The sequence below is a fragment of the Neodiprion fabricii genome, chromosome 7 (genome assembly GCF_021155785.1).
Source record: "Neodiprion fabricii isolate iyNeoFabr1 chromosome 7, iyNeoFabr1.1, whole genome shotgun sequence".
Lineage (NCBI taxonomy): Eukaryota > Metazoa > Arthropoda > Insecta > Hymenoptera > Diprionidae > Neodiprion > Neodiprion fabricii.
Genome location: NC_060245.1, coordinates 1829505 through 1842478, shown reverse-complemented (window position 1 = coordinate 1842478; position 12974 = coordinate 1829505). Strand labels below are relative to the sequence as shown.

At 37.8% G+C, this 12974-nt stretch overlaps 1 protein-coding gene across 7 annotated transcripts in view; it reads right to left on the bottom strand.

Moving 5' to 3' along the window:
- The window catches only part of LOC124186107 (nephrin), a 154534-nt gene that overhangs the window by 9114 nt on the left and 132446 nt on the right, over nucleotides 1-12974 (bottom strand). For 6 of the 7 annotated variants that reach the window (XR_006871560.1, XM_046577504.1, XM_046577505.1 and 3 more), the window contains exons 9-12: nucleotides 10199-10329; nucleotides 5451-5610; nucleotides 4392-4691; nucleotides 3405-3725 (exon numbers count right to left, since the gene is read on the bottom strand). Coding sequence is in view for 6 of the 7 variants with exons in the window: in XM_046577504.1 (XP_046433460.1) it covers nucleotides 3405-3725; nucleotides 4392-4691; nucleotides 5451-5610; nucleotides 10199-10329 (912 nt within the window). In the remaining variant the exon portion in view is untranslated. The remainder of the gene's footprint in view (nucleotides 1-3404; nucleotides 3726-4391; nucleotides 4692-5450; nucleotides 5611-10198; nucleotides 10330-12974) is intronic. The other variant, XM_046577508.1, reaches the window with a different exon arrangement.

Sequence of the window (12974 nt, the reverse complement as noted above, 5' to 3'; positions counted from 1 at the left end):
TGAACGGATTCTAAGGTGAAAAAAAAAAAAATAATACGATAGAAAGAAAGATATTCTTCACGTTGCAGGGAAGTAAAAAAGGGATCTAAATAAAAAAAAAAAAAAAATGCCTCTTGTGAAAAGATGATATGCGAAAAGGACTTTGGAGGAAAGTGGAAAAGGAAACCGAGGAAAATTACCCCGGTGAAAAAATAATACGCGAAAAAATTGTGGCTAATCTGTGGGTGGCTGGTTGAAATAAAATTACATCCGCATACGATATATATTGTACATATGTGCGAAATAATATATCACGCGATGTAGATGCAAGCATAAAAAATACATACATGTATAAACCGTACGCGAAGCATAATATATTCGAGCTTTTCAAGGGCTTCGAAATTTTTGTGCAAATTACCTTTTCAAAGGTGTTTTTCAGGGGTTTCTCTAACATTGTTTCAACGTTGTACGAATATGTTATTTGCAGAGGATCAAAGAGAAAATTTTCGTTCACCTTGCGCTGAAATTTATACAGTACTGCGGTTTGTTATATCGAAGGAAAACGACGAAAAGGAAGTGATAAATATAGAGGGTGAAAAAAAATAGGGTGTGGAGTAAAATTTTGCTTATTGAAAATTTAAAGTAAAATATTCCACCATAAATAATATCTTTGCCATCGGCTCGATATATTTTACTAAAATATACAATATCCAAAAGAATCGCAGCGATATGAAAAAATGAAGATCAAAAATGTCATTTTTACGACAGGGCGGAGTCAAAAGTTACGGCGGGTAATACGACGAGAGGTAGATAAAGTGCAGTTACAGCTGCATTATGAGTGGGCAGAGGAGGATGAAGAGAGTTGGGAAAATCGTGGCAAGTATTTTTATCCGAAGAGAAAACCCTGCAGCAGAGTCACTCGGAAATTTTATTATCACGGTTGACGCGTGATTCTCTTCGCCTAGGGGATGAAGGGGGATAAAATAGGAAGAGAGCAGCGATCGTAAAGGTTAGAAACCCGATTTATTGGCGGCGTCGTAATTTTTTGTCACTTTACCAATCGAGGAGGGGAGAACCTGGCGGATCTAACGCGGAATGATAGCCAACATCGATCAACGACAACCTCACTCAGCCTCTCTCGAATCACGAGTGTATTACACGGACGTGTATAAGCCCACGTCTTTCCTGTCTGTTTACTCGTGTCCGCTGCCTTTTTCTGTGCATTGATATTCGATTGCTTGTACAGGAGGAAAGGCAAGCTACGCAACCCTCTGCGTATACATTCCTGCTACGAGAATTCACAAAAGAGAGAAGACCTTGTGACAATTTCAATTTTTTGGTATTTTAATTCGATTGGCTGATTTATTTGTTTTTCAATTCTTATTATGTTATTTTTTTTTTTTTTAATTCTTATTATTATATTTTATTACGGTGTGATTTTGTTTCGTTTTCTTATTTAGCGCTTTAAACGTTTTGAGCAAAAATATTGTTCGACGAACTGTTTGAAAAATCGATGCCGTTCGTTAAATAAGCTTCGATCTTCGCAGATCGCGAATTCTTTGTTCTAAGGGTGAAAAAAAGATAAAGGAGAAGAAAAAACGCTGTTCTTTATTTTTTCAGTCCTTCTATTTTATCTCACTCCAATCTATTCTTCCTTTTTTTACACACGCTGTCTTGGCGAAAATTCCAATTCACGGTCAAATTGCAGGGGGACTTTTAGATTTTGCAATTATACACCGTTTTCACCGTTTTCTGGAAACGAGAGAGATATTCGCGTAAAGAGAGAAAGAGAGGAAGAGAGAGAGAGAGAGCCGCACGCGCTAATTAAAAGTTTTCCCCGCGTTGGTGAAGTTGTTTTGTTGAATTAAGACCCGACTGTTCTGACTTACATATATATATATATACCTCACAGTTTATGAAGCAGCTGGAAAACGGAGGCAAGGAACAAAGTATGAGGTTTCAGAGCAAAGTCGAAACCGGGCGAGTCACACAAGTTCAAAGAAAAATGAGAGGAAGAAAAGTATGAGAAAAAATATCGGGCGTTTCTTTTCTGGACAGTAAAACCAGACGTGCGCTTTTCTTTTTTTTGTCATCATACAATATGTATCGTTAGAGTTGTTTCTTGTTCTTCTTGTTCTTCGGCATCCCTTTTCATTCATTTTTATTTTTTGTTTTTTGTTCTTTACCTCAAGTTTGTTTTTACTTGTACCACAAAGTCTCGCGAACGAGAATAAAGAGACAAAAATCTTCTCCACCCCCCCACCCTCCGCAAGAGGTGCGCGATGGACATATAAATTATTGATACATTTTTATTCGGTGTAAAATACTGTATTACGGGCGGCAGCTAGGTATACATACACGTTATGTAAATCGTTCAGGTATACCGTAAAGGTTATGATAATGTTTCTACAACAAATATACATAAATATATTGTATACATTTATAGCGAGAGAATAATTGAATAATATGAATAAGTAAAAAGAAGTCTCGAGTTTTCGTGGAATCCCGAGTCCGGTATTCAAGTAAACTGAATAGTAGTATTAAGAAAAAGAGGAAAGAAGATGTAAATAAAAAAAGCAAACAACTATGAATATGAAAAAATATGAATAACAATAACGAGAAGAAATGACAAAGTGAAACGAAAGAAAACAAATAAAAAGGGCTAGCCTTTGACCAAGATTCGTTGTCTAACGGTAGTATTGTCAAAAAGTAATTTTCATTATTTGCCAATCTCACAAGTGACGCCAACAAACGCTCCTCTTACTCCCTTCCTTCCTCGTTTATCTCATTTTTCATTTTTGTTCTAATATTTTTTGAAAATTACTGACCGAATGAAAATTGAGGTTCTCCCCCCTTTTTTTACCCTTGAGACTGTTAGACTAATCTATAAGGTTGCGCACCTTATTTCAGGAGTGAATTCGCTAACCTCGCGTGTACTATTGCCGGGGATTATTATTATCGTTTATCAACTGTCCGCCCGCCAGACTTACAATGCCGAAAGAAAAAGAAAAATAACGAAATAAAATAAACATGAGAAACCAACGCTAATAAAAAAATTTAAAAAAAAGAAAAAGAAAACGAAAAGCACATGCAAAAAAATCCGCGTTTCTGGGTCAAACGCGATAATTTTCACGAAGGTTGCACGAAGGAGTTGAAGAGAAGAGAGAGAGGAGAAAAAAAAACAGTTATCCAACAACAAAACAGTAGACTGATAAATAAATCTTCGGATCGACATTCAGACGTAAAATCGACGATAATTTCGATTCGAAAAAATCGCAGGCGTAGACGGAATTAAAGATAAAATTTTGTGGACATCTTGAGCATATGTTACAGTGACTACGTGTGATACACATGTTATGAAATGATGTAAAAAAAAAAAAAAAACCAACCAAGAACCTGGATTACGAAGATGTCGAAAAACTCACCGGTTCGTTTCTCAGCGTCCCTGAAGGTGACTTCGCTGAGTACGACGGCGGTGCTTCGCCCCTTGGCGTTGACGGCGTAAACGGCAACGTGAACACCGGCATCGACGGTCGCCTCGATGCCAGCTAGGGAAAAAACCGGCTCGTCGAGATTCGAAACGTTGTAAAGCGGTTGGGTGCTCGATAAGAAATCAACGTCGCCGTGGAAAACCTCGAGGACGAAACGCTGTGGCAAACCGCCGTCGTATCCTGGCACACAACGCACCTCAACGCTCGTGTAGGTCTGATTTGCCAACGAGCAGTTTCTCACGGGGGAAGGTTTTCCTAAAACAGGTCACGAGAAGCGGAATTATTCCCGTGTTTCAATTTATTCATTTTCTTTTCTTTTCTTTTTTTTTATTTTTTTTTTTTTGTTCCCAACAGAGGAAACGAGATTCAAGACGACGACTCGTGAGAACAAGAAGAGAGAACGTCAGGTGAACAACTTGCGGGAAGAGAAAGTATCGAATTTATAAAACAGAGTGATGTGAAAGCTGATAAAAATAAACAAAGCTGTTGAAAAATACTTTGTACGCGATAGGTGTTTTTTTTTTTTCTCCCGTACCAAAGATTTCGACTGAAAAATGTTATAACAAAGGAGAAGAGAAGAGAGAAAAATCGAAGACGGAAGGTGAGGGAATAACATCGGCGTCGAAAATTCAAGATTCAACAAATGGAAGTTGAATAAAGACTAAGGGTAGAAATAATGTTGAAACTCTACGAGGTCAAAGTTAGCAAAGTTACAGTAACGATGCATGCTTAGGAAAAATCGCGCTTGCACTTTGCGCATTAAGGGTTGTCTGAAATCTGACAAACATACGTACGACAAAGAAAGAAAAAAAAAAAAAAAAAATCAAATTTGACTCCTCGACGGTCGGTCAGAAATTGCCCAACACCGATTTATTCCTTTACCTCCGACGTTTCGTTACCTCGTCAAATATGACAACTCACCTGCGGCAACCAGTTGGAAGAGGCACGGTTTTGTCTGCGAACCGACCGCGTTGTCCGCCCAACAGCTCAGAGTTCCGTAATCGCGTTCGCTGCTCAGGGTGTACCTGAGGGTGCTGCTGACTCCGTTGTTCGATACCCGATGGGTGCTGGAAACGACTTCTAGAGTCTCCCCGCTGTTGTTGAACTTCCACCGGAAGCTGTGGGCGGGCGGATGTGCTTCGACCCGACACACGACGTCCAACGACTCGCCCTTCGAAGCCCCGACAACGATCACCCTTTCGTCCTTGCAGACGGGGGTAACTGCCGAGTTGAATTTGTGCAATTTTAGGTGTTGCGAAAAAAAAAAAAGAAAAGGAAATTCGTTGGGAGTAAATTTTTAACAATGATAATCTGAAAATTTATCCAAGATCGCGAAGGGAAATTCTCTAATCTTGATTGGTCGGGTAGATCTGAGTCAAGAGCGCGTGATAAAAATTTGTTAGATTAATGTAATAAAAAAAAAAAAAAAATTCGCCAACCGACGATAAAACTTGTGCAATGTAATGTCTCGTGATATTGGATGATTTTCCGAGCACGTGTTTTCGCTTTATTACCGACAAATTTTACGACTCGCTGGCCGGGCCAAAAGTTTTCTAGCCGCGATAGCGAATTCTCCAAAAGAGTCACGGTAGCCGTTTTATCTCGAATTTTCTGCCTGCGTTTTTTTTTTTTTTTTTTTTTTCTCTTCCTTGCGTTTCATTTCCCTCGAGCCGGAAGAAATTCCTTGTGACAATCCGAAATTCGAGTGATAAAAGTAAGGAGGGAAAAGGCGAATAAAATTTTTTAAAAAAGGTCCTTTCCAAAATCACGTCAAATACGTATAAACAATCGAGCAGTTGGTTAAAAAATCTGAAAAACTTCGGGGTACCGTTTCGGAATTGCGACAATTTTAAAAAACATTTTGAGAATAATCAAAAATCGTGAGGGTCGGACGTTGGTTGGGTTCGCATGGAATTTCCAATAAAACACTGACGAGAAAAAAAAAAAAAAAGAATGGAAAGAGTAAAAAGCTCCACTTACATTTCACTCTGAAGGGTAGCGGCTCGCTTCTTGTTTCGCCTAGATCGTTGCTCGCTGCGCAAATGTAAAGACCGGCGCTGCCCCTTGTCACAGTTTGAAGAGCCAGACTCTGGTTCGATATTATCGTTTTTGCCGACGAATTGTGGACCAGCAGCTCGTTCTGAGTTACAAAAAAAAAAAAGAAAAAAAAAAAGAGCAACCAGAAATAGAGTAAATTCAAGGATTAGAAGAAAATAAAATTATACACAGGATTGTTTGGATCGATAAATATTTTTTTTCTCCGTGCAATAAATTTCCGCCCCGATTTCGACAACCCTTTTTTTCGGTAGCGTGGCTTAAGGATTATTGTTCTTTGGCAGGGTATTAAATTATTTTTTTCAATTTCTAGACACTTTTTATCAATCTCAAGTAACTCTGCGGTTTGTCTCTTTTTTTAATTTAAATATTACATACATATATATATGCACGATGTTAAGTAAACATCGGAATTGAAAAAAATACAGTGTAAATTGGATCAGCTGTATGTACAACGTGTCAAAATTCTCTCTCCATCAACGTCAACGTCAATTTCAACGTCATAGTCACCGAACAGCGAAAAAAAGATAAAAGAGTGTGTTAAAAAAAACAGAATAAAAAAAAAAAAACTACAAAACTCGAGCAATTTCTGTCACGTTATGAAACGCGATGATCGAAGCGATGCTTGCAGATCGTGTTTCAGATCAAAAGAACTCTACGCAGAGAAGGTAAAAAAAAACAACAACGAATAAATAGAAAAAGAGCTAGACAGACAGCGGATGTGAGATAGATGGAATAAAAAAAAAAAAAAAAAGAAAAAGAAATGATGAAACCGCAATTGGAAATCACGATAGCTATGCATTTCATTTTTTCTTCCACGCTAGTTGGTGGATCAGTTTTCTGCGGGAATAATTTTCACGCGTTTGCGGAAGCAAGGAAATAGAAAAAAGAGAAAAGAAAGAAACAGAAGTCAGACGATCGCAAAAATTAGATTTCCTTACTTTTAACCTGTTTATTTTGCATCCCCGTAAATCTTGGGTACGCGTTATATATCAACAGCGATGATCAGAATTGCGCTCAACCCGCGTGAATTTTTTTTCAGGTAATTCAATTCGATCTGATTTTCTTGTATTTTCTTCTTTGTTTATTTTATTTTATTTTTTTTTTTCTTCTATTTTTCTTTTATTCGAGTTTTTCCTCCGTAAGGACGACGACGACGATCTCGACGGCAGTTTCATCGTCTGCAGGTTTCATTTCCCATAACCATTCGAAGAGGGGGCGAAGACAATTCTAAATCGATTTAAAACGAGGCCATTTGAATCTCGAGGAGAGACGAGTTGCGGGAATACATCCTCCCTTTCTTCTTCTTCTTCTTCTTCTTCTTCTCATTCCTATTCTTTTATGTATCTCACAAAAACCCCGCGACGCTATAAGTGATAGCAATTATTCACCGGTTCCCCGCGTCGGGAGGAATTTATTAAATGGATTTTATAATCTGATATCTTGCATTTATTTACGCGAGGGTATTTTCACCCCTGCCCCTTATTATGTTCCCCACAACTTGACACAATTTTTTCACCCCATAATTCAACCGTAAAATACGCTCATCGATTTGCAGAATTATATTCGAAAATACACAAAAAAAAAGTATCACAACTTGTTGTTTTTCATTTTTTTACATTTGTTATCATTGATACGAAATTTTCAAACTTGGAAGAATAAACTTGTGGTTTTTTTCTTCTTCTTCTTTTGATCGCGTTTCACGAGATTGAAAAATACTCACTATTCAAGACTGAAATAATAATAACAACGCAATCAGCTACTAAAATTTCCCATTGGCGTTCATACTGATGCAATTATTTGTTACTTTATCATACTAGAAACGTCACTGATGCCGATCGCGGTTTCACGGCACGCTTCTCCGCTAATCAGATTTTGGGGGTATTTGGCTTAAATAAGGGTTAACTAGTCCCCCACCCCTACCTCACTTTCCAACCAGGTTGGATACCCTTCCAATTCCGTCGAAAACTTTAACTTGATTTGAATCAGCTGCTGCTGCTGCTGGAGTCCCTTAACTTCATTTAGTCGAGAAAATATGAAACATACACACATATGGATGTACGTATGTATGTATTCACGTGTATGAGAACACTTTAGACGAATTTGTCGAAACTATTCTTTTTTGTATTATTGCTACGCTAATTGTGAGTATTTAAATTTATAAAAATCCAGGGATATTTATTAGGATCGACAAACGGAAATATTGAAATAAGTGATGAAAGAAAAAAATCCATTTCAACCATCGTAAAGTGAAATAAATTGGCGTACATATTAATTAGATTTTCAACAATTTTCATGCTATTTGAAACGAAAATAAAAAGCAAGAAAGAAGGACGACCGATGTTCTTTTTATAAATTTGTTTTTCCTCCACCGCAAACGTTACACCCGATTTCTTCCCCCCAGTTTGAATGAAAATAATCGGGCATCTTTTTCCAACCTTCGCACGGCGTATTTTCGCCTATGACTAATTCCACGTATAAGCGGGTGCCGAGTGCGTTATGTACGTCCGGGGTTTTGCGCGACTGGGAATCCCGTTCCCTCGGGAATTCCGGTTGGGGTTTAACCGGGATAAACCCGAGGCTTAACCTATGCCGCGCAGGGAGGACGACCTCCGATTCGGCTCATCTAGGCCTCCCTTTGCCTCCCTTTGCCTCCCCTTCGCTCTTCTCTCGCGTTGAAACGCGCCTTATATACACCGGGATTACAGTCTAGTTTAATTGAGTTGGCTCGTTAATTGCTGGAAATACTGTCCCCGACGATCCGGGCTGGAACCCGAAACTGAGACCTCGTGATTTTCATTTTCTTTTCATTTTATTTTTGTCCTTCGGGATAGGAATAAATTCTTACAAGGATACGGAATTTTTTGAGCCAATGCGAAATTCCGTTTTACGGAATCGGCCGAGTGAAAAATCCGATACTGATCAGACTCGGCAGGCAAATGAAAAAGTTTTGAAAGAAAAATTTAGAAGAAGCAAAATTTCTGAAAAACAACAAATCTATACGACCGATCGACTATTTCTTCGATAATTTTCAACATCGCGCGTTTGTCCAAAAGTTTTATCTCCGTGTAAATACGTTTTACGTATGTATACACAGGATATATACGTCAAGTAGGTACGTGTACGTCTTTTTCCGTAGGTGAAAACTTTCACCTCGTTCAATTTGCTCCTCCACCTGAGCCACGCAACTTTAGCTACTGTACCAAACGTATACACCTGCGCATGTATATTATCCTGCACACACATATATATATATATCTATGCATGTGTGTACGGAAACACACGTACACGCAAAACAATTCTTTCGTAACAGAGTTGCAGCATCGATAATTGATTCGGCAATTCGATCGAGCAATAATAAATACAAATTTCTTCTCTTTGATTCTCGTAACATAGATTTTTCGCATTCTTGATCGTATTTTTCCCTATTAATTAATCGTATACCTGATGAAACGCGAAAAGATGAGAAAGATGGGAGAGAAAAGAAAAATTTTAAGAGCAGTAAAAAGATAATATTACGTATACGTACAAATGTTATACAGGGTGTCCCATTTCAAAAAATATCCTCAAATATTTCGATAACCGAGCATTAAAAGTATACGAAGGACATTTCAACGAGAGATAAGAAAAATGCAATAAAAAATCGGAGGTTCCTTTTGAATGAAAAAAGTTGGGCCTCGCGTCCTTTTTCATATACTACGACAACTTTTGTTGAAAAGAATTTTCAATTCAATGCTCAGATTTCGATATACCAGAGGATATTTTTTACTTTCAATGGGACACCCTGTACAATTATACACATTCGTCCAGCTGTTTGTATAATTGTAAGTGACGTTAGTTCTGTGACACGCGGCGTATTTGAGGGTGCGGTTAACTCCTAATTAAGCCTGCCAAAGCTAACACGTCGCGTACGTGCGTCGTGTCTTTGTAAAACCGCGATACATTATACATAAAATACAACTAGCGCGTAATCAAGAAATTCAATCTTTACCTGAGAAAAATTCAACGTTATCGTAAAACAATTAACGTTGCAATTTTGTACGAATCACGAATCAAATAAAATAATAATAATAAAAAAATTTAAAAAAAAGATCGAACGAAGATACACAACGAGAGATATATTTTTTTCGGTGAAATGAAGTCTGATTATATTTTTAAGCCGCAAGTTTCACCAGCGCCAATCTCTTTACCCAGCATCTGCCGATCCTTATTCTTTTTCTTTTTCTTTATACATTTTTTCTTTCTTTCCCGACGCTTTCACCGCTGCTGCTTCTTATAAAACTTCTTCCAACGCGTTCGATCATACATACGTACATGTATATTCTCTGTTTTGTACCCTCGTTTCAGATGATAATAAACTTCTTCTTCGACATATGTGGCAAGAATATAATATTATGTGAAATAAAGTATGACAACAAAGCAGAGAACGGTGAAAACATGTCGACTGATTCGAAGTCTATTTATCATTAATAACGAATTAAATGAGATTCTTGGTTCTCGCGAAAAACTCGGTAAAATCATTACCTCGGGTTGTAATTTTCTTGCTTAATTTACAGCCAAATAGTAATTTCAAGCCGATATATAGACAAATGCTGTGTAAATAATTTTACAACGTATTGCACGCGGTGCGCGTGTGTGTATGTTATATGTGTATGTATGTATTGTTGACTCACGTTGTGATACCAGGTTAGCTTCCTCCACGGCGGATTCGCCTTGACGTGACACTCGAAATAGACGTCAACCCCTTCCTTGATGTCCTCAGGGCTCAAAGTTAATCCCAACCTCAGCGAAACGATTGGCGGATCTGTAAAACAAGACCCTTCAATTAACAACATTTGGTTGGGGTTGCGTTAGTGATTAGAATTAGAAAGTCGAGGATTTTTCATTATCTTTAATTCTGATTCCACGACCGCAAGTGGAATGAGCAAAAAAACACTAAACCAATCACGATTTTCTTCACGATTATTCCATTTTGCATTTTATTATCGAATTATTTTCAGGGCAATGTACCAATTAAAGACAAAACGGCGATAAAGAAAGGAAACGAGAGAGAGAGAGAGAGAGAGAGAGAGAAAGAGAAGGAAATGGAATCATATAAAAACGCCGGAGTGCAGCTGCGTCGGAATAGAAATTAGGCAGCGACGTAGAAATTAAATCACAGTGTGAGAATAAGAGTAACGTAAAATAAAAGTAGAAGAGTAAAAAGAGGAGAAAGAAGGAGGGTGGTTGTTTTTCTAAGTGAAGAAAAAGATGGAAACTTAAAAATTACAAAGAAAAAGAAAGTGGCGAAATTAAGACGAGAGAAAAATTTTTGCAGCAGCAGCAGCAGCAGCAATTTTAACGAAACGCATCTGCAGAACTCGAGTTTATAAAATACGTATCTCTGTGTAAACAAGGTTTGCGAATGAATACAAAATTCTTAATTTTTCCGTTTCAGATACCTCGTTGAACCTGAAGGTGAAAACGTCGTTTATTCCGTTTTTCGCCGAGTTATTTTTATTCCATTTCTCCCTGTCTCTCTATCTTTGGCTTCTCGTACAAATATATATTGTTGTTTATACTTGAGTAGGCACAAGATAACTCTTCTATAAGATGAAGGAAATATTGGTAAACGAGTATATTTTAACTCACCGATATAAACTCGGATAGGAATGAAACGAATCGAAAGAAATTGAGGAAATAAACGCACAGAAAGTCTCGATATGAAAATATGCTTCGAGTGAAAAATCGAAATTAAGTACACGAGAACATAGTTAAGCCAAAATCTACCGCAAAACGAAGAATATTAATTCGTTTCCTCAACCATCCAAATTTGAAAATGAAACTGAAAGTTACATAAAAAAATTTCGTAAAAAATTCGAATCCCAGTTAGATTTTAGAAATGTATCACATATTATTTTATCCAATTGTTTTCATTTTCCACGTTTCCTTTTCGATATTTTGAAAACGGCAGAGCCTCTATTAAGCGGTTTTTCATCGTCGGAGGCGGTAGAGAAATAAAGGAAGGAAGGAAGGAAGGAGGGAGGGAGGGAGGGGAGAAGGTAAGGCGAGGTCGGGGACGAGGGCGTCGGTGTCGAGTTTCAAAGGGGTTGTAATTTGAAGGATCTCAGGGCGATGGTCAAGGTAATTGAATACGTGCCGTGACGTCATCTCGGTTTACTCGGGGGACTTTTACCGCCCCTGTTACTTGTTACCGTCTTTGTGGGTGTGTAGAGCCGTTACGCGCGGACATGCGAGAGGAGAGAGAAGCCCGGAATGAGAGAAGAAAGCTCGGCTCACCGAACCCTAATTTGTTCAGCTTCCATACTTCCATTTGTAAAGCGAGAGAGAGAGAGAGAGAGAGAGAGAATAGAAGGCTGGAGGCTGCAGGAGAGCCTCAATTTCTTATTTTTATTTTATCCGTGTATTTCATCCCCGAGCTACCCACTCTTGAGAATAAAAAAAATATATACGCTTTTCACGTATTTCCGCATCGTCGAAGAAAATGATTTTCCGAGTAGCCAAAGAAAGAGAAATAGAGAGAGAGAGAGAGAGAGAGAGAGAGAAAACAAACACAGACGTTACCGAAAAACAAAGATAATGATTATATTATAACCATTATTCAGTCAGAATTTCAAAGTATAACTTTGAACCGGATTGAGAAACTAATTTTCAAGCTTATTATCATTACGAATTTTAAGCTGAACTGCAGTTTTGCGATTGAAAATTTCTAGAATTTTTTTCCGTACTGCAATTGATATGCCGTAATCTAGAAAATTTCTGGTAATGCTTGATGGTGAATTTTTCAACGATGCGATATCCAGAAAACAAGTTCAAGCTTTTCGTTCGATTTTATAAGCTTTGGATTCTTAAACTTTTTATCCAACAAAATAGAATAAAAGACATGTCTGAGAAAGTGAGGTTCTCGTTTTCGATGTTTTTACATTTCGAATATCCTTCTTCGGTTCGCTGTTTTTGTCCTATTTTATATACGTTTAACTTCGCCGGCGTTGAAAAAAAAAATTCAGAGTGATCAAACTGTTCGTTTTTTATTCAATCATTAATTCATTCTCTTTTTTTTCTGCCGAATCGCAACTCGAAATACAAGCTTGTAACTTTGGCGAATATTGTGCTAAGGCTGTAAAAAATGTATATATATATATATATATATGAGGAATCGTTATACGAATGGGAAAAGTTTACGATGCAAAAGAGTGAGTGTCAGAGCCAGGCAGCGTGTATCGAGGGGTGTAATTTTGTGATAAATTTCAACGGGCAATAAAACTTGTACGATATGTATCGGATATCGGTTCAAGTCCTGTAGAATGATGTTTGCACTGTGCAATAATATGTAGCGAGGATATCGTATTTGCGACAAAAGTATCAAAGAGACAATCTCCTTCTCTTTCTCTCATTCTCATTCCCATACGCGCGCATATGTATGAAACGACCAAAGAAGAAAATGGAAGA